Source organism: Aquila chrysaetos, chromosome 26 (assembly GCF_900496995.4).
Source record: "Aquila chrysaetos chrysaetos chromosome 26, bAquChr1.4, whole genome shotgun sequence".
Classification (NCBI taxonomy): domain Eukaryota; kingdom Metazoa; phylum Chordata; class Aves; order Accipitriformes; family Accipitridae; genus Aquila; species Aquila chrysaetos.
The window spans coordinates 9,255,807-9,277,730 of NC_044029.1; the positions used below are offsets into that span (position 1 = coordinate 9,255,807).

Sequence of the window (21,924 nt, forward strand, 5' to 3'; positions counted from 1 at the left end):
TTGATAATATATTCTTTCCTTCTCCTTCAGAAATTGGTGAAGTATGGGTTATTTTGCCACAGAAACACTTCCTTATTCATGGGAGTTGACTTTGGAGTCTCTTTCACTTCAGAACGGAGGCCAAAGCCATTACAGCAAAGTTCCATATGCCTCCTATGTCTTATTTTCACATGCTTTAGCATTTACTATCTTCCAGCTAGAGAATTTTCAAAGATACTAAAAATTACTTTAAAATCACTAAAAATAAAACTGAAGTGTCTTTATAAAGATACATAAAGAGCAAAATTTGAAATAAAACTTTTCTATGCCAATTCAACTAGAGAACTGCAAAACGTCTTTCAAGCAAACCGACTACGGTTGAACAGAAAGAAGTTGTGGTGTCATAAGTTAGGAACTAATAGGTGCATAATCACTATAGCAAGCTAAGCCTGCAAGAAATGAGCTGACTCACTACAGAATAGAGGAGCAGACAGAGGCAGATGAAGTGAGACCCACAGGCTGTCACAATGGAAGTCCATGACCTCCTTGAAGTTATTAGCATCTGTTTGTTCAGCCCCATTATCAAAATCCCAATTCCTTCCTTCCTTCCTTCCTTCGACAACCCGTTATGCTCCAGCTGATGGCTAGGGTTGAAGTCAAAAACTGGCAACAGCAGATGGAGTCTGTGCTTCCTTTTCTACTGGCTCTCAAAACTCTGAGACAAAAATTAGTTCCTTTCCACTCACCTGGAAAGGAGTGATAATGGATTAACGGTCTGTAAAAAATGGCAAACTCCTAAAAAAGGTTTGGTGCGTGCATATATCCATCTTTTCTGGGGACACACACACAAAGACTAAATGTTTAGCCAAAATTCCCAATTTGGCTAGTAAATTTATCTAACTGCACAATCAAACAACGTAAAGTTTGTTTGTCATGCTTATTTCTACACTTTATTACGTTGAAGACATCTTTAAAAAGTTCAGGGTGCATTTGTAAAGCTCAACAAATACATAGTTGTACTCCATTTCCTTTTAAAGGAGATGGTTGATTTTAATCTCATATTGCCACTTCATCTATAGTAAATACAAGGAAAAAAAAAGTTTGCTCTGAATGACCAATTTCTAGATGCAGAGGAAGAACATCCCTCAGCTGGAGTTCACACCTCGTGGGCACTGCCGAGTCTCCAGTAGCTCACCCCTCCCAGTGGCCTGGGCAGATGGCTACATATGGACGTTCCTCCTAGAGCCAAGAGTGGATCTGCTCTTGACATGCCTTTCCCCTTCTTTGTTCACACTTCGAAATGATAACTGCTCTTTGGAGACTGCTGGCAGAGGGGAGAAGGAGCAGACAGAAAGAATACCAAAGCAGCGATACAGTGCAAAGCATTGAACATAAGCCAGTGGTGGAGCAGAGCAACTGGCACGCGTTGAGTACGTACCTATCTTTTGTAGTTATAGAGACACAAAGCCTTCCTTCTTCCTTATGCAAGGATGAACAAAGGAACGCAAGTCCTTGAAATAAGGACGCTTGGTACAGAAGAGTAAGCTCACGTGATAAACTTGGATGAAGAGCTTAAAGTCTTCTGGCACTTTTTAATAGATTTTCTACAGTCGCTAAGAATACCAGGCTAAATAAATAAAAAAGAATAACCCCAAAATGCCCCCCAAAAAACAGAAACAAAGGAGCGGTTCCTTCAAGTTTTCAGTTCCAAAACTTTCTTTCTCTCCAGTCCACCTCCCAGTTGTAAGGCAGATAAATTAAAATGCTAACTGAAACATGCAACTTCCGTTCAAAGAAAGTTTACTGACATAAGTGGGAAAATATGAAGCCTATCAAATGGAGGGAGGGTGGGGAGGAAGCCAGTGGCTCCTTTAGCCTAGTAAGACAAGTACTGTGGAAAAATAAAGTTTCTCTCTAGAAACACATGAGGATGACATCACTTGGAAAAGAAAGAGCTACTTAAACCATAGGACACAAAGTGAACAGTTATAAATTGTCCGTTAATTAATTTAGGATTAATTAGGAGACAAGTTCTAACTATTACAGTAGCAAGATTCTGGAACAAGCTTTTTGCCTGTATTGCTTCTACCTAATTTTACAGTGGTGTGTGAATCATTTATGAAACGGAGGATATATGCTGACTGCTTGCAAGAGTAGCAGAGTTCACCCAGTGACTTAGGAAGTGTCTCAGAATCCGGTTTGTCTAATAGGAAGAAAAATAAGAAGAAAAAAATGAGACAAGTTCTGGCTATCTAGAAATGATGCACATCACTTCTATAGATAGAATTGCTCGTTTAAATATGTGGAGGAAAACATTTCCCCCAAATGAGTTCTTTGCAACCATCCTGAATTCTTTAAGCTGCCAACTTTTACCTATCTTGCTTGACCAACAACTTGAAAAATCTTCCTGTCTTTCTTCTCTGCCTGGGTTTTGACCTAAAGTCACTGAATGCTAATGGCACAAAACTGTTTTCAGGGAGTGGAAAGCAGTCACAAAATATAAACAGGGAGTAGACAGTCTACTGTTTTCCTCAAGTTACATATTAATTTCTTCCTGTTGTAGTCCTATTAAAGCCAGCTGGTCTACTTACAAAACAAACTCTTGTGACTAAAGCTGGCATAAATTGACCAAGTACAATACACAGGAACCATAACTGTCATGAAGGTAAACATGTAGGTTAGTGAAATATTTATAAAATTTTCAAGCCAGGTACAATATTGATATAGTTTAATCAGTTTTGTTTACTGGTTGATAACAGCTAATACAGGGCCTGTTAGCTAGTATTTTGCCATGACTGCAGTTCATCCATGCCTCAAGCTCTATTCATCCCACTGATTTCAGGTGGGATTATCTACAAAAAACTATATTTACCTAAATGCTACGCTAGCAAAGAAATAAATGGAAGAAAATCCTCTTTTATTCCCCACACAGATGTGTCTCCAGCCACACAGCAATAGAGAATGCGCTTTGCCTAAGGCAACTCTTTCACTGTCATTTGCAAAACCAGTGGGTAGAAAGACAGGTATGGATGTTACAGCAGCCGAGTACATGAAACCATTAAGTTTCATCTCTAATTAAGGCTTTTTTGTTTTGTTTTTTTAAGGAAGCAAGCCATTTAGCTACTCAACCAAATGAGCACTAACCTTTTCTAAGAGTCTATAACTAGGTTTCATTAACAAGAAAGTCAATCATTAAGAAACAGTACAAACAGGGAACATGTTTAATGTTTTCCAATAACATCCTGTTAGGAAATATGTAAACGGAACATAAATCCTCCTTCTTTTAATCAATAAGAACCCAAAAATACCCAGTAGGCACTAACACAGAATGACCATTCCCTTTGCAGAACTCACTAAGAACGGTCATCCATAACACCATTAGTAAAAAAAAAATCAAAACAAAACAATCACCCCCAAAACAACCTCTAGTCTTTCAGATAGTGCAGTCAAAACCCTGTCATGTTCTCCCAGATCTAGGGCAGAGCTTTCCAAACGCTAGCAAACTGGTGGAAAAATATAGTCCTGTTCTTTTCTCTGTTACTGGGACAGTTCGGTTGGGATTACTACCATTTCAGCACCGCATCAACTCTCACAACCCCTGTTTCCTTGACAGAGGGAGGGCTGCCATACGGATGAGAAGTAGCATTGCTCCTGCCTTTCTCCCTCCTCTGGACACTGGCCAGCGGCACGCTGTGCCAGCAGTCCTCAAACAAGACGTCCATTCCCCCTCACGTGCCCCAGCAGTCAACATAGGTTGAGAGCTGGACAGAATTTCTCACAAGAAGGGCCTTTTATGAAACTGAATGGCAGGGTCCAGCAATTATTTTCCTAATTTTATAAATGGAGAAAGTTTATGTAAGGACTATGGACCACCACAATTTCAAATACTGAGACGTGTAATTGAATAGTTAGGTCACTGAATGCATTTCAACTCTCAATCTTACTTACAAAAATATCTGTACTTCATACAGGCCCTACAGAGAGTCCCAGAGCGGAGTTCTGCACTGCAGGACACCACCCGTCACCTCAGGGACCTCTGGGTGCTACCTCAAGAGCCGGTCTCACAAAACAGCAAGATTTTATCAAGACAGCTTTGGTTACAGTAAGACACAAATTTCAGCTGCTATCTTTGACAGAGGAAGAACTAGCTGGCAAAGCAGAGATTAATTCCAAACAGGTTTGCAACAAGTTTGCATTCACAGCTGAGAAAAAAATAATCAAGTACTTAAACAGACAGCAGACGACACATCCTCTTTGCTTTTTAACCCGACATCCTGCATTATAAAAACTTCTGGGCTATCAAGGAAGAGGAACCCTAACCTTGACTCATTTCCTACCACGTGAAGTGGTGCAGCAACACTGGGGCCAGTTCAAACACAGCTCAACATAGGTTTGCAGGTTAGCCTGCTTTTAGTTCTTTTTGTCTCTGATAGCTCAGCAAAGGAGATTTTTATGGCAGCACCCTTAAAAGGCAGAAGCAGAGGGAACACAATTTCAGATGTTATATAGGCTAGCAACAACAGACAAGGAAGAACTTTGCTCATATTGATTTTTTACCCAAGGATGTGGAGTTAAACTTTGCATATAAAACACTTCTGCAATCCCAGACTTTACAGAATTAAAATTTCAGCTACTATTGAAGACTTTACATAACAGAAATCTAAAAAAAATCCACATTTATTGACATAATACCCTAAGTCTGCCAAAGTAAAGTTTATGGAAATTCATACTTTAAACTTATACAGAGAAATTAAATTATTTGAATAATAAACTTGTACACACAGCCCTATATCACTAAAGGCAAAATGAGATATTTGGGGAGAGAAGCAAGGGGATGGCTGCTTGGTAGAAATTCATCCTTCATAGGACATTGTATACTCCAAAAATACAGTATTTAAAAGTAATTAGTATAATCTTAAAGGAATATTCAATATTTATGTCAGATTGCGAACCTCCTTAAAACTGTCTGAGAAAGTCGAGGTAATGTAGATTACTAATACAGATGACAAAAGAATACTCTAAGCACAGCTAGGCCTAAATACAAGTGAAATAATGTATGCAAAACTGTCTTTTGACTGATAAGCAATTTTACTTTAGTCATTAATTAGAAGCAATTTGAAACAATACAAAAAAACCCACGAGCTTTAGGTAACAATCATAAGGCAACAAAGACTGAAAAGCCAAACCAAACTAAAAGTAGTTTGTTTTTAATCTACTGAACATTGCCTAGTTTGGAAGAACTACTGTTTTTCTACAGCTCTGTCCTTGGTACTTCACAGTATTAAAATATATGGATTTCTCAGTTAAAAAAAAAAAAGAAGCATAGAAAGAAATCTCAGTTTATGCTGATTTACTACCCTATGAAATCTAGCTGAAATCAGCAGTGCTATATAGCTTTGAGAAGTTGGCTTTGAGATTTATTTGTAAAAATTACCTGCACTGTAGACTCAAGATGTCAGAGAAGTTATTTATAGGAGGCCCCTTTATATGTATTTTTGAAGTACAAACTACCTTATTAAAGTCATATTGTAATATAGTCTCCATTTACAGCATGAAACAACAACTGAAATACCTTCTGCACTGAAATTGCTATGAAAATCTCAAATGCTTTCAGAGTTGCCAGGAATTTAGCCTCTGAGTTTTTCATGAGAGTTTCAGATCAGGCTGGGTCACAAACTGTCCTTAGGTATAAGCTACACATAAGTTTTACTTACACGTACTTGGACCTGAGAAAATGTCAACAGAACAAACCCATTTTAACCCATATCTAAAGTAATGATGAACCACCAACCCAGTATTAATGTTAGCAAGAGCTTTTTTTTTTTCCTTTTTCCCCTCTTTTTTATAAATAAATAAAAATAATAATAAAAAATTTTCTGCTGGTCTCTAAAAGTTTAGCAATTTATTTAAGGTTACAGAATTGACACATTTGAACACTATGGGAAATGACATGTTCAGAATCAGACAAACCTTCAGATGGAGATTAGGTAATTATGTGATCTAAATTAATGCAGTTTAAATTGTCCTAAATGGCAAAAGCAGCTGCAACTCAGAGCCATAAAGTGTAACAGTCAGAAAATAAAAATATGCCACTGAAATCAGCCATTCATCTCATCTGTTAAATTCTCTAGATTTTAATGCATTAATAGCCAACTGCTAAGCCAATCTCACATTTTAGATTCTTGAGAAAGAAGGAAAGAGAGATCAACAAATGCTTCTGTTTATGTAGTTTCTCTCTTTGATGGTGACCCATTAAAAATTGTGAGTTAATCCTTAATAATTTGTTCCTCGATCAGATAACACTTAGATTTGTTATTGCTGTGCGTGAACACTGGGCTGCATCTGCCAATTAATTTGTATCAAATATTGAGGCATAAGTGCTAAGAAACCATAAAGAGCATGTGAAACCACAATATACTTAGGATATATTGTGGCCAAAATACAGTAATTAGAAATGACTGTAAGGGTGGTTTTTTTCTAAAGTTCTACTAAATGACTGTTTCAGTTTCAAAGACACATACTAAAAAACAGAAACAGCAAATCTAACTGGCCTCTTGTAAGACACATACTTCCATTACAGTATTTTTTGTAAAAGGCTCCCATAGAACTGCATGCCAAGGATGGGCTGAACTTGCAAGGGAGCTCTTCAGAGTTTATGCTTGAAATAATCAATTCATTTGTGGTCTCCTAATATCAAAGCCCACTCCCTTCACCACCTACTTTTCATGCTGGATATGGAAGTATCCAACACAGCGAAAGATTACAAAATGAAAAAAAATGGTGCAAGATTTTTAAATTTCTACTGAATAACTAATGGTTTTATGAAAAAAAAAAAAAGAAAGGATTCTATTGCATTCAAGATAGTAGTAGAAAGGTTAAGAATTAGAGATCCTTTTTTGCATATGCATACATATACACATACTACATAGCAAACACTTCTCTCTGAACATACTTCCTTTACTTTCACAGGTATATGTAAGGTAACTTCATGCCCTATATATTCCAAGCAGCATTTGAGTTAAATTTCTTTTGAACAAATTCAGTAGAATTCCAAGAAATCTTCTGTTCAACAGAAATGAAGGTCTGTAGGCATATATTTTGTACATCAGTGGAAAGCCGGATGATTATCAGCTTGTTCCGAGAACAGCAAAACTACTGAAATCTGATTTCTTTTATATGCCTGTCTTTATCGCCCTTTCCTCTTCTCTACCCTGGTATTAACTTCAGTTTCCCTCTATGACACAGTGAGTGAGTAAGAGACAAAAGTAGTGTATAGACATACAAAAAATTTTAATAGTTATAATTTTCATCCCCAAAATGAATGGCATATGAGAAATTTAGGAGTATCAGTCTTGTCACTTTTTTTCCTATATGCTTCTGCTGGGTTCAGAAGTTATTTTTTAAATATGAGCAGAAGGAGTTTCTTAGAAATATGCTTTCTGTGCTCTCCACTGCCTAACAGAGACAAAAAAATTATGTGCATATGTGTATGTGTGTAATTGTATGATTATTAAAAATATACATATTTTGAGATACAAATTTGATTTTGGAACAGAATGTCTATCCCTAAATTATTTTGAGTTTACGATATGTTTAACTGTAAGGCAAATTAATGAAACGGGCAACTTATTTCTTGTTAAACAAGGAAAAAAGAAGAAAAAGTCTGTTACGGTAAACTTCATTTTCAGATATTATATGCAACCATTTTAAACTGGACTTACAGGCAGAACTTTGTTTGTTTGTTTATTTATTTATTTAAAGAGGCTTACTATTTGCATTTAGTTTTTGCGCACGTTGCTCCTCTCGCACACATACTTTTCTACCGCCCACGGGACGTTATTTTCATACTCCTACCTAACGAACGGCAGTCACCCGGATTTTGCTCTCCGCGCACATCACGAAACAAGAGCGTAGGGCTATTGAAGGTGACGAGCCTGTCTCGCAGCAGAGCCCTGCTCCGGGGGGGCTCGCCCAGGGTGGGTGACGGCAGGAGGGGAAGGGAGGGCGAGCGCCAGCTCGACGAGCAGCGCTGAGCAGGGAGCGGGCGAGACTCCCAGCCAGGACACCCCCTGAACCTGCCCCCTTCCCGCTGGGGCACGCAACACCATCGCGCCTCGGTGAGAAGCTTAGCGCGACGCTAGTTTCCGTGTTCGTGATTTGGTACGTTAATGAGTTGGGAAATCTTTTTCCCTGCTGTATAATTATTTTGATGCTCATGGTATTTATTCTCTTACCCACCTACGATAGGATTCTAGTAATTAAACTTTCTCGAACCTGTGCTGCTCTAAAGTCAGTCACAGGAGAAAAGTAATTTGCTGGTTTAACATTTCAGACCTCTGGAGCTAACCGAGGGGTATTGGCTTATGCTAGGAAGTGCTTAAACCCACTACCCCCACCAAGTGTTATACAGACTTAAAAAAGAAGTCTAAATAACACCTCTATATCTTAGGCGAGTCAGAAACAGATGGAGTGCTACTGTTGCCAGCTCATCTATCTGTACTTTGTTCAGCGTGAGGGGTTTTTTCTTCTTTTAAAGCAAACAGATTTGTAAGTTTACCTTTTCTACACCCAACACGTGAATATACGATAATGTTGACCAAGAAAAGCTCCTGTCCACCCCATAGTTTAAGGAGCACGATTAATGAAACGACTATTACAAAGCAAGAACTAACATGATCTCCACTTCCAGCAAGTAAATCAATAGCTCCATTCACGACAGGCTTCACAGATGATCCAACCCCAGGAAAGCCATGCATACTTACAAATTATAAAGCATATCAGCCATGTTGCTGCGGTAGTACAAGGCATTTCTATAGGCGCTTTCAGCTTCGGAAATCTTGCTCTGGCTCTTGAGAACATTTCCAAGGTTACCCCATGCTGTCAAGAGGAGAAAACAGTATTCAGAAAGAGCTGCAATCCAATTACACGACAGAGTATCCAAGTATCAGGAAGTTCCTCAGGGAGACAAACCCCACAAAGAAACTATTTTTATGGAAGGGGAGGGTTGGTTGTTTTTTTCCCCCCAGTTCTCTGGATCTCTGCATCTTACTGTGAGACTCACGTTTCATAGCGGTGATTTGCATACATTCTGCATACATATAGCTTTTGGGTGGGAAAAGGGTCTTTAAGAACAAATATGTCTCTATGCTTTAGAAAGTACTATAGCAAAGGGAAAGGACGGTTTTATTTTATATCGCCTCCAAATAAAAATCCCCAGTGTAAAATGCGCAACGGGGGCATATTCATAGTTTTAGCTTTTTTTTAAGCCTATCTACTCTAAACAGCAAGAAATTTTCCCAGAGTATACACAGCTCTCACTGAAGTATGAAAATTGACAAATGACGCAGGAATTGGAAGAATGGTTAGGTAAGTAACCAGGATTAAAAGTATGCCATGTGGTTATAAACATACTACACAGAACACTAAAATGCATTTTTTCTACTTGGAAAACATGTGGTTCCTTTCCATACAATTTATTATGTTATACAACGTGCTTTTATATCCCATCTATAAAGGACTTGAGGTAAAAAAATATTTAAGGCTCCACATGTGTTGCCTTTGCAGTTTTGTTGAGTGGCACAAAAACTGTACTTACAAAAGAAACTGGAACTAACATTTTATAGAAAACACAGCCTATGTTATTCACAATTTAGGAAGCTAATTTAACTGGCATTGTAATTACAGTCTATGTGTATACATGAAAAAAACACATTATGCTTATAAATACATCAAAGTTGTTTCATAAAACAGTTCTACTTTCACAAGTATTTTTTTATGAGCAAGAATAATGGAAAGATGATGCATGTCCTTTCCACCAAACACACAATATATGGCAAACTATTCTTCCCTCCAGATGCACTAACAATAAACATTAGCTCAAGTAGCAGTTAAACTTTGCTTCTTCAGTTACTGAAGCCCTTTTTTTACAGGAATTTGTCTTTTACAGGAATCAATCTTGACTAATGCAAACTTTCAATGTAGTTTTAATGTAACACTGATAAATAGGTTGATAATTATTTCAGGTACGTGTTTTTTCCTTAGAAAGTGCATTGCTTGCAAGCTGCTGTGGTTTGCTGCAGAAGCATCCTGCCAGAGGGATGGAAACAGCAGCAAACACAGTGTTTTCCTCTGAGCAGAATAAACTAATCATTGCTGGGAAAAAAACTGATGGAATCCTTTTAGGATTCACAAAAAATAATGTCATCCAACTGTGCACATCATATTTTGTAAAGACAAGGAAAAAAAATACAGTATTTCCATGAGAAAAGAAGCTATCACTTCTGTGAGTCACTTCATTTTAGCCTAGTGTTTCATAAGATGAGAAATAATTGAAACGTTATTTATCACTAAATTGACAAAAGTCACAAAAATGTTCCATCGTTCTCTCGTTTAATAAAATAAAGCTGCTAAAAATATTCTCAGGTTCACTCAATTTTTACACTCATTGCTAGCATATACACAGAATTCTGAATTTATTTCCCCATTACTGCTACTATTCTTTTTTACACGTAGAAAACATTTTGGAAGCAGCAATCAAGGTGACTATCCAGCTCGTAAGCATTAACACTTGTAAGAAAAACAGATTCTTTTTAATTTAAGACTCATTTGTGAAAACACACTCTGACGTTGATGCTGCTTCTGTAGTACATGACCATCCAATTTCCCGTAGTTGTATGTTCCATGCAATCTGTAGCTACTTTTGTTTTCACTCTGCTCTCCCATAACAGAGCATTACAGCAAATGACCATTTGGACTACTGATAACAATTTCCTGCTATACAGTTACTTGCTCCCAACCACTCTGAAGCTCAGCAAATGAAAGGTTCTATAGAAGAATGATTCGGTTCATCTCATCTGTTAGGCTGGAAAAACTCTGTTAACACTGTTAAATGTAATAGTTTCTCCTCTACACTTCATTTCCTGCTGTACGCTCTATTATTTATCTGTGTTAATATAATTTTTAAGGCAATACTTTATTTTACGTTCTGCAAAATAATCTGTGTCAAGTTTTTAATAGCAATCAATATTTAATCTGCATTATTTTATTTGAAATGTATTCCATTTAGACTTTTGTCTAAACTTGTAAAACTGTGAATGATTAATTTAACTTAACATGATATACTAGAAGAAGTGATAGTAGCAGAAAATAGCAAACATAAAACATGATACTCTCACAATTTATCATTAAAAGAAACATGAAAACCAAGGTCTTTTTACTTCTCCAAACTATAAAAGCTTAGTATAAGTCTTCACATCTATTTAAATACAGAATTAGTTAGATGAATGACCTAGCTCTGGCTGGAGATGAAGATACATGGACCATTTTGTAGAATAAATGCTTATTTGTAGAGATCATACCCACAGCCCTAGAAGTTACGAACAGCTATTATCTGCAGCAACCACATCCTCCTGGTTCTTGGCATGCGAGGGAGAGAAAAAGAGGATGGTCTACATGGAAAAGAGGTTACATCAGCTACTCAAGGAACTTCACTCCTTTTTTGTCTTAAGTAGTGCAACTAACGTTAGGAAACACAAAGAATTTCAATTGTTAACGACATCTCTGGCATCCAATTTCTCAATCTGTATCTCAAGACAAATTTCTCCTGCACAAATATAACATCGTTTCAATTATGTGCGCATTCAGAAACAGAAACAAAATTATACCTGAATGAAGCCACATCCCCATTACAAACATACCCTATGACTCCAACCAAATTTCAGCACTCAACTATTTTCCATGTGTACATGGTGAGAAATTAAAAATTAATATTCTCAAAAGAAAAAGAAACTAGGTCAGTTATTCTGGAGTTGAAAATGGATTTTTATTCCACTTGTTTTTGCTATATATTTTTCATCTAAAATCTGTAATACCTGAAATTGCAAAAGGGAACATTTAATATTCAGGAGATGCCTAAGTATATATATATACCACAATTTAATCTTTAATTACAAATTCAATTTTTCCCTTATTGGAGACCCTATTCAGCACAAGGGAAAAAGCAAGCTGTGAATGAAACAGCTTTGTAATATTTACTTTTTGCCTGCTGCTTAATTCCCTGTGCACCAACGACGAGACCAAAACAGGCCCACGTCTTTTCAAAATAATACTCCATCGTAGCATGGGAACAAAGGTAACATTCACATATCTCACACACCTACAGAACAGTCAATCCATTCAAACTTTACTTCATTGCCTACTTTTCCACAGTAGAATATAAATGGGCATATTAATAATTAAATCCATTTCATCATCTTGTATCCTAAGCCAATTATAAACTGAAAAATATCCTAATGCTTGAGAACTCCTATGCTAGTTACATTTCTTTGCAGGAAAATGGAACATTTTAAAGGGGTTTTGTTGCTTTTGTTGTTTTTAAATAAAAAGTGGGGAAAATTATGTAGCACTAAGTAGGAAAAGAAACAATTGTTTAAGTGTTATCATTTTGGTCATATTAAACTAGATTTCTATTAAACTTTAAAGATGACATTTATGCCACCTTGCAGTGAGGGTAGGTCAAGTTCTCAGGCATTTAATTGCTTTCAAAATGAAAATGAATACGACAAATTTCAGCTTCAAATTTAACATGATTAATGTCTCAACTATCTCATTGAAACTGAGGATTAAGATTTAACAAGCCTGAAAAATACCAGGTTGGCATATTAAACCTTCTCTAAGCACCTTCATTCTGGAAGGGAGCAAGACAAACAACAGTGAAGCAGGAACAACGTTGTCCAATCTAATCTGCCTAGATTTAAGAAGCACATCTTACTAAAGAGAACAGTTGAACTTTCAGCTTGCAATTGAATTATGAAAACAAATGAGAAATGGAAATGAATGTGTGCAAATATCTTCATTTAAATAAATCTTTCCTCTTCTACTGAATCAAAGATCATGCTGTGCTATTCAGTGAAATGGAAATAAAAAAGCAATGAAGTAAAGTTTCAGAGAAAAGCACTCGGGTAGTGTAAAAGCATATATGTTGATTACTTGATCCAATAGTTTGCTTAAAAAAAAAAAAAAAAAATCACAAATCATTAACAAAGATAACCCAAAGTATTAAGGGAGGATTCTCCTTCATACCCATCACCCTTACATAATCCATGAAAAATGAGACAATAATAGCATCTATTTGGAAACTCATAACCTATTAACCTATCTGCTGTCAAAACACCTGCTGAAACACAGAGAGGAAAAAAATCCAACTAAAATCCCCTATTAAATTACTGAAATACAACCTGGTAAACTTTTAAAAATAATATAGCAAAGAAAAGGAAAATGCTGTCTTTCCCAGAATGTTATGCCAGGGGGCAAACACTCCCTTTTGTAAACCTTACTAGGAACAAACATACTTGAAAACTGATGAAATAAAATGTAGGACTCAAAGTTAAAAAAATTGATACACGACATTCACAATTCACATCAACAAATTACTGAAGTTTTGTAATACTCAATCTAGTTTTGTAATGTTCTCAAACTATCAGACTTATTCACAAAATAAAAGTTAAAACAAATTGATGAATGCATTAAAAGATGCAAACTAGATTATTACTTGAGTGAAACAAACTACTTGAACAAAGACTGAAGTATTTAGGGAACAGTCAAGTCATTTGTAATCAACTTGTCAGCAGTTCCAAACTAACAACTTTAGTTCACAGAGAAATGCACATCAAGCCAAGAAAACTTCTATGGAACTTTACAGATATTTGTGCGTTATTTACTATTCTTTAGCATGTGAAATGAATAACAGCAGTTCCTCGCTGCATTTCCTCTCTTTACAATCCTTCTGCATTTCTCCTGACTAATCTATGAAAAAGAAGTGAATGCATATCAATTACCTATTTTTTCATAAACAGAGTTCAGGGATGAAGGGATGCTGGTCCAGAAAAAAAAGCCTTTGATTTTTTTTTTATTGCAATGACATCTGGTTTTTGGAAGTTCTGCAAGAGGTCTGTTGTTCTCTATTATCACAATTGCATTATGCTCCCATGTAACAGCCGTGAAAAAGATGCTCCTGGGCAACATTTATGATAAGGGACACTAACACAAGAATCTCGATACAGCAGGAGTTCAGAAACTGAATCCTTGATTGTAAAAAAACACTAGCACAGCACAAAATCCAAATCTGATATTTGAACAAATAACCCATTTCAGAGCTGTAACAATTTCTTTAGCAATGTAAATATTTGCATGATCCCATCACAGAGGGGGACAGGATAAGTAATTTAAAAAAAAAAAAATCTGTCCTGCTTTAACATTAAAAAAAAAAAAGTTTATAAATTCCCTTAATGTTCAATTTCAGTAGAGAAACAGCATTTGCCTTTTTTTGTTAATTCTAAGTAATAATGATCTCTGTCTGCCCTTTTGGAAAGAAAGCCTACCTCCCTGCGGTGGTTTAAGCCCAGCCAGCAACTAGGCACCAGGCAGCTGGTCGCTCACTCCCCCCCACAGTGGGATGGGGAGGAGAATCAGAAAGAAAAGTAAAACTCACGGGTTGAGATAAGAACGATTTAATAACTAAAGTAAAACCAAATGTTGTAGTAGTAGTAATAATAATAATGAAAAGGAATATAATAAAATAATTTTTAAAAAACCCAAACCAAGAAAGACAAGTGATGCACGATGCAATTGCTCACCACCCGCTGACCGATGCCCGAGCAGCGATCCACCCCTCCCAGCCAACTCCCCCCAGTTCACAGAGTGAGGATGACATTCTACGGTCTGGAATATCCCTTTGGCCAGTTCGGGTCAGCTCTCCTGGCCGTGCTCCCTCCCAGCTTCTTGTGCACCTGCTCGCTGGCAGAGCATGGGAAACTGCAAAATCCTGAACTTAGGATAAGCGCTACGTAGCAACAACTAAAACATCAGTGTGTTATCAGCATTATTCTCACACTAAATCCAACACACACTGTACCAGCTACAAAGAAGAAAATTAACTCTATCCCAGACAAAACCAGGACACTCCCACATAGGACAAAGGACAAGAGAGGGAAGTATGACCAAGAACATAACAACCAACCCACTTTAACTTACGTTAAAACCTTTTAAAGAGCAAAGATGTGCAATTTTGAAAATATTCTGCAATTCCAAACTATGTGAAAAGATTGTAAGAGAAAGTATTTTTGAGTCTAACTGCTAAGGGTCATTTTGTTTGTTGAATATCACAGGCTTTTATCTTACAGGCTTTTGAAGAGTATTTTTTATTTCTTCTCCCTCCAAATAAAAAAATGGGAGGAGGGAGATATCATTGTACCCCTGCCAAAAATGGAGTGGAAAAAGAACTATGGTGATTATCAACAGAATAATCAACACTTTAGAGGTGTTTTTACTTTTACTTTGTGGAAGTAATGTTGATTGGTATCAAAACCCTCATCAGGCTGATAAATAGTGCAGCTCCTCTGTATTCCCCTACTACTTTACACCTAAATAATCAGTACTTGAACTTCATGAAAAAGTTATTTCTGCTCGCCTGTTTACTTTGCAAACATTAAATTTCAAAACTCATCAAAGATGATTAAGCATGTGGGCCCAACAGATGCCGTAAATCTCCAAAGAAGCATCCTTCTCAAAACCTGTTGAAATTCCTAGCCTAATGGTAAGACATTTATTTGGATGATAACTGAAGAGTGAGAATTCTAATTCTACTTTTTTTAAACACTTCCTTCTGTTTCCAATACTGTCCAAAAGGATTTCCCTTTGGTTCCCTTCCCTTCCAAGGCTTACAAGCCAATTAAAAGTAAAATATGCACATTTTATATAAATCAATTCTTCAGTACAGCACACTAATAATCTCATCTTGGTCAGAGCATCAATATTTGAAATTTGCATTACAGTTGGTGCAAAGTTTTATGTTTTCCTTCATTACAAACTTGTTGAGTAAGAAAATCAGAGGGAAACAGGTTAGAACAGTATGACAAAATTTAAAACATTACAAGTAAGAAACAGTACTAATTATACTTTCTATTTTGAAACGTTGCGATGTTTTCCAAGAACTTACGTCACGGTATAACTTATTTTAAGTGGGTTTTTTTTCTAAAATTAGTTACTTAAGTTGTTACCAGTGTAATGGAGTCAAATCTGAAAGAACTAAAATAACTTTATGGAAAACTAGGAGTTTTTACTACTTTCCAGGTGATGCTTCTGATACAGTGACAAAAATAGCATGGGGAAGATGCCTTTGGCCTTGACCACACTGTGTGTATTAAAGGGTGTCAATTTATATGGGGCTGTCACCATAAAAGGTTTGATGAACGCAAAATTAACTTCTAAAAGTTTGACTCATAATACAAAACCAAAACCAAAAAGAAATAACCTCTTCTCTTTTGCTATTAACTTTTATATGGACTTAATTCCTGGAGCGTGACAATTCAGGTTTCCATTTTAGGACAACTTTTTTTTTTTTTTTTCTTCTTTTAACCATCTGTTCTTAACACTTTTTCATTTTGCACTATAAATTACTACTTTACAGCTATCAGTATGAAAGTAATGAATTACAAGCATTCACATTGCCACCTCACCCTGTGGCAGTATCACCACAGTATAGGCAGAGTCAAGCGCAGCAGCATGTTGTGAATCTCTCAGCTCTACGGTAAAGGGGAGCAAACAGAATATTGAATATTCTTGGAACTTTCACTAAGTATGTTTTTCTATTCATTCTTAGCACCTACACTGAATATCTCTAGAGCAGATATTTAGATTTATTCTAGATCAGAACCAAATTGTTCATTTTACCACCTATCTGAAGCTCCACATTAACAGCTGAAAGCCATGTATTGCCCTACATAGAGCACTGGACCACTGCTAAGGTTACAGACTATTCAAAAATCAGAGAATTTTGTGAAACAATGCTTACTGCAGAGGGTGCCGCAGTAAAAATAAACTTAATGTACTATGTGGCTTGCATAGAAAAAAAATTTCTTTTTCTTATGTTCTTCAAGTTTATACCTTTAAAACAGATACATTCCTGTCATCAGATTCAGCTCCCTCCTGCTGAAAGTACAGGTGCTAAACTGGAAATTAAAAGAGGTATATGCTGTTCCCGGCTCTGTCGCTGGTCTGTTCTTCAGATCTGTTGTTTAGGAGGTTTCACCTCCTGATGCCTTTCTATTTGTATTCTTGACATTTGTTACTCATCCATTAATTGCAAGTTTTTTCTGCCAAGGATTGCATCTCACTATGGCTTTGCACAATGCCTACTATAACAATGCAGCTAGACACTAACAGAACATAAATGCATGATAACCTCTGGTGGGATGAAGTAAAGGAAGAAGAGACAAGGAAGTGGTTTTGCAATACAGAAGAGAGATGTAAGAAACATTTCCCCATATAATTAGTATTCTCACAAAATGAGGGCCAAGAAAAATAAGTTAGTTACAGTTTAAACATTGTGGGAACATTGACAATTGTGTATGCGTTTTATATTTTGATCTATGTTCTTGACTTCTGTTAAAGGGTAATCCTTCCTAAAACACATTTGGGAGCAGACAAAGCTTGCGTTTGGTTAAAATAAAAATTACAAAAAAAAAAAAAAAAAAAAAAAAAAAAAAGCTATAAAATCTGACATTCCTTTGAGTCTTTTGAGGACTTCTGAGTATGGCCTACTTCATGAGAAATAAGTTGAAACATTAAGACCAATGTTTGTAAATGGAAAATTCACCCTACTGGAAAAAAAAAAGGCTGAGATTTGCAACAGAGGTCAACAAGTTTCCAATAACCAAATATTCCAAATTACCTTTGTTGGGTAACACATGAAGAAAGAGCACAGCACTAATTATATCATTCACATTTGAAAGGTTATAACCATAGCTATAAAGAACAACACCTTTTCCTCCTTGTCGAAAGGTTAGATTCATCAGCAGCTTACGACATTTTCCTTTCAAGGGTACTACTTGATAAAGCAGAGTGCTTCTCCAGTCTTTAGCATTCACATTTCATCAGGCAATCACTTTGTTCTAGAGGGGGAAAGAGTTTCACAAACGGAGGCATGATAGGTTTCCCCAATAAAAATTCTGAAAGCTCAGTTGCACACGCAAAAAAAAGGCGATGAAGAGAGCTCAACATTTTAAATAGCTTTTCTACAATACAGACCCACTATCTCTCACTAAGATCTTCAGAAGATTAATTCGATCATGTTTGTTAAGTGGTTTGAGAACAGAAAAGTTCATGTAAATGCTAAAGGTTACTACTTTGAAAGTGGAACAGGTTTTGCATAAGTTCTGCATTATGGTTTGTACAAGGTATTTATATTTTCCTATTATTCCAAAGAAATAATGATTTTTTTCCAAATATGTCATAAATTCATTCATATCATTTGCAATAATTTTCCTCAAAAAACTTCACTTTTTATTAGATACATTTTGATCAAGTTACCTCATTTTGCTAACTCAACAGCAAAACTGCCCGGTTTCTTGTTTCCTAAAGGGATAAATGGTTTCTATACACCCATAATTTATGAGTTTAATCTACTTTATATATTGATTTTTTTTTTTATATCAGTGGGTATGTGGTAATGGTGAGACAGACTGTATTAGAGATTTACCACCTCCTAACTTTTATATATTATTCTTCTTTTTATTAAGAGTGTTATTTATACCGTTTGTTCAACACTTCGTTTGCTGATCAATTCCAGGGCTTTTGGAATGACAGCAGGTGAAAGAAAAACATAATTGAAAACTATGCAGAGCTCTGAAACCTATCCAACACCATGTCAGCATGGGTACTGAACCAACTGACTTTTGGCAGGCAGTGCTTCAGTTTTGTTTCTTAGTTTTGAAACCCTGATGCAAATGGATATGAATTCATGACACTCTCTGCTATGCTCAGCATCGCTGCCTGATATACCTGCTCCACTTGCTATGTTACAGAAAATTAACTTTTCCTCCTCAAAGGATAACACAGTGGCTCTGTCAGCTCAATGAACCTGAGGGATGAGACTGAGCAGCTGGTAAAGCATTCTCAGGCTTCACCATTTACTTTTTAGTCTACAGTATGGACTCCTCGTTCTGCCTAGGACATACTTGCAGGTTTTGGTAATCCAATTATCTTTAATGAACCTAATCTCAAGTGTGTGAAGGACCCACAATCTGGCTGAATAACAAATATTACATTAAAAGAGTGAGCACCCACGATAATAGCGAGCACCCAGAGCCATCAAAGAAAAATGACAGATATACTCACATACTCCTACTTCTCCCACACACCCTGATTCATTACATGTGACAGACTAGTGTATGAAGAAATTCTCACCAGTACCTTCACTTGAGGTGCCACAGGATCAAATAACACTTCCTTACTGGTTTTAGTTATCTATCACAATGTAAAATATTTTCAGGTTAACATTATAGAAACTCTTAACAGCATAGCCCTCACCTGGTATTAGTCAACAGACGAGTTCAGGAAGAAACACGTTTCCCAACAACTCATCTCTGAGATGGAGGGACCATCTCACATCTCCCAGGAGCTGGCTCAGTGCAGCCAGTGTGCTACACGGACAGTCCTTCCATTTCTCCCACGAGATAAAGACAACACTCCAGACCAATCTGTCCTGTAAACCAGATTCAGCCCATAAAGCCAGTGCTCATACTGCAGAACGTCTAAAAAGATTCAAACCAGAAATCATAACCTCACTGCAACTTTGTGGGTGTTCTTTATAAATAAACACACACACACAACACCAACACACACACATTGTTCTGGATATGTCCTCCCATTTCCCAATCTTTGTGCAATTCAGTTCTGTTTAATGTTGCAACTCTAATGAAGATATTCTGATTAAGCTAAAACTACTGCAAGATCACAGACTTGTTGACAATGCAACAGTTTTCTACCTTCCGAGCTGTGCTGGCACAGCCCAACGCATCAGGAACTAGCTTTTCATCTGACAGAAAGGTAATAACAAAAGACTGATAAACATAGATTATATTTTACTTCAACGGAAATCCCATTGTCCAAGGAGATAACTGCCAAACGTTACTTCAGGGCAGCGTTTCATGACACAGTGGCTCTGGTGGAACTACCATTTTAAGGAATTCCTGTACCTACCACCCTTCAGGCCGTTCAGTTCTGCCACCCCGTCCCTCATGCTAAAATGATTTCTGGGAAAGCTATGGTATGAATCAGATAAATAAACAGATACAGGTTAGGAGAAAAAAAAAAAAAAAAAAAAAAAAGAGAAAAGGCAGATCATAGTAGCTTTAATATCTAATCTAGTCACTGTTCTGTTCCCAGCAGAGCCCGATCACACCTTTGTTTGCACAGTTTCGTTAGCTATGTGTGCACTGCAAGCGTGTGAACACCGTAAGCCGTTACTGCCATAAAGTTCCCATATCACGAAACTTCACAAGAGTCAGGAGCAAAGCAGTGAACAGTGCTGACCTGAAACTCTCGTGATATAAGGAATTGTGGTTTGTAGAGGCGATGGACTCAAATCACGCAAGAAAGCAAGAGGAGGCCAAAGGAGCAGAAAAATACAAGTGGAAGAGGAAGAGAACTCTGGGCACCCTAAAAACCTCAGGATTAACCCTGAGGAACTCTTCGGGGCACTAAACTGACTCAGGCAAGGAGGTGACCATGTACTAAATCTGTCAAATCACGTAACTTTTTAAACAGCAGGCATGGTTCTAAAAAAAATTATCTATGATACATTTCAAAATTATCACTTACATCCTGAGTGGTGAACTGTAAGCCAGCCTCCTGCAGAAATGGAAGGGTGCACTTAAGTCACTGAAATGACAGCTCTGGTCTGCAAAGCTAAACGTAGGTGGATCGTGTTGTCTCCTTCCCAGGAAAGGGGAACGGAGAGGACAGTGTCCTGCAAATGTGCCAGAGGAGCCCCAGCGGGGAGGAAATCAGCGCTAGGCTTTGTCAAACCAACAGAATCGTCAGAGTGCTCAAACGACATATGTCGGACTTGGAAAAGGCAAATTAGTGCCTATCCAGGAATTAGGCTTTTCATGACGCTTCAAGTTGTATGGTTTTGTTTGTTGTGTTTTAAATCACTTATTAAGGCAAGACAGGGCCTGTGAAGCTTTGCCAGCCAATACATATCCATGCCGGTATGGAAATATAGGAGGCAGGGAGGAAGGTCGGTCATAAAATGACCTCCTTCATTTTTTGCCAGTAGCGAAACTCATTAAAGACACTACAATTATTAACTAGCATCTTTAATAGTCCATATTCCAACTACCTTCTGTGTTTTAAGAACTGAAAGAAAAGTTCAGCGTGCAAAAGCATCCAAGCAAAGAGAAGGAAATGACATTGAGCACTCAGTCCCTCTATTTTGTGATCTTTTCTGTAATTTAAAACAGAACTATATGCAAGCCTTTTGGGCATACTATAATTGCATCAGCCATCATTTAATTTTTGCATGCATGAGGGCTGGCGATGATGACAGTCCGAGCTTAAGTGTTAATAAAACTCCTTGTTACAAAGGAAGGGTATTGGAAATACTTGTCTTTATCTATCTACACTGGGATTTTACACTGCCAGAAGAGGTATAAAGAGGCATGTGTGTAAATTACTGTCCTGTCCACATTAAAGTTTAGTTTCTCTACCAGATTTGTGTAATGGGATCTCTGCGTGTACCGGTATGAAATCCATTACAGATAGGAAAATGAAGACACGTAACCCATGGTGAAAATCATTATGTAAAGAAAAATTTTTCACGGTTGACATATTTTGAAAAAAAGGTAAAATAATGAAACAACTGGATGACTATATAATGCATTTAAACAAACATGCTTAGCTTGAGAACCAACCCGGATAATCTCGTTTAATTAATAGTGACTCTTTTCTTCCAAAAAACCCACAGAACAAAGTTCCACAGAACACACGAATATGGACTGAAGGCCTGACTTTTAATCAAACTGGAAAACAAAATCTATCATTTTCTGGCAAAAAAAATACCAAACATAATCCCACTTCACTTGATATGCTACAAAAAAAAAAAAA

General features: G+C 36.9%; 1 protein-coding gene across 1 annotated transcript in view; it reads right to left on the reverse strand.

The window, feature by feature from the left end:
* TMTC2 (transmembrane O-mannosyltransferase targeting cadherins 2) overlaps positions 1 to 21,924 on the reverse strand; it is a 256,843-nt gene that overhangs the window by 79,119 nt on the left and 155,800 nt on the right. Inside the window, exon 4 of the mRNA XM_030002975.2 lies at positions 8,742 to 8,856. Coding sequence (XP_029858835.1) covers positions 8,742 to 8,856 — 115 coding nt within the window. The remainder of the gene's footprint in view (positions 1 to 8,741; positions 8,857 to 21,924) is intronic.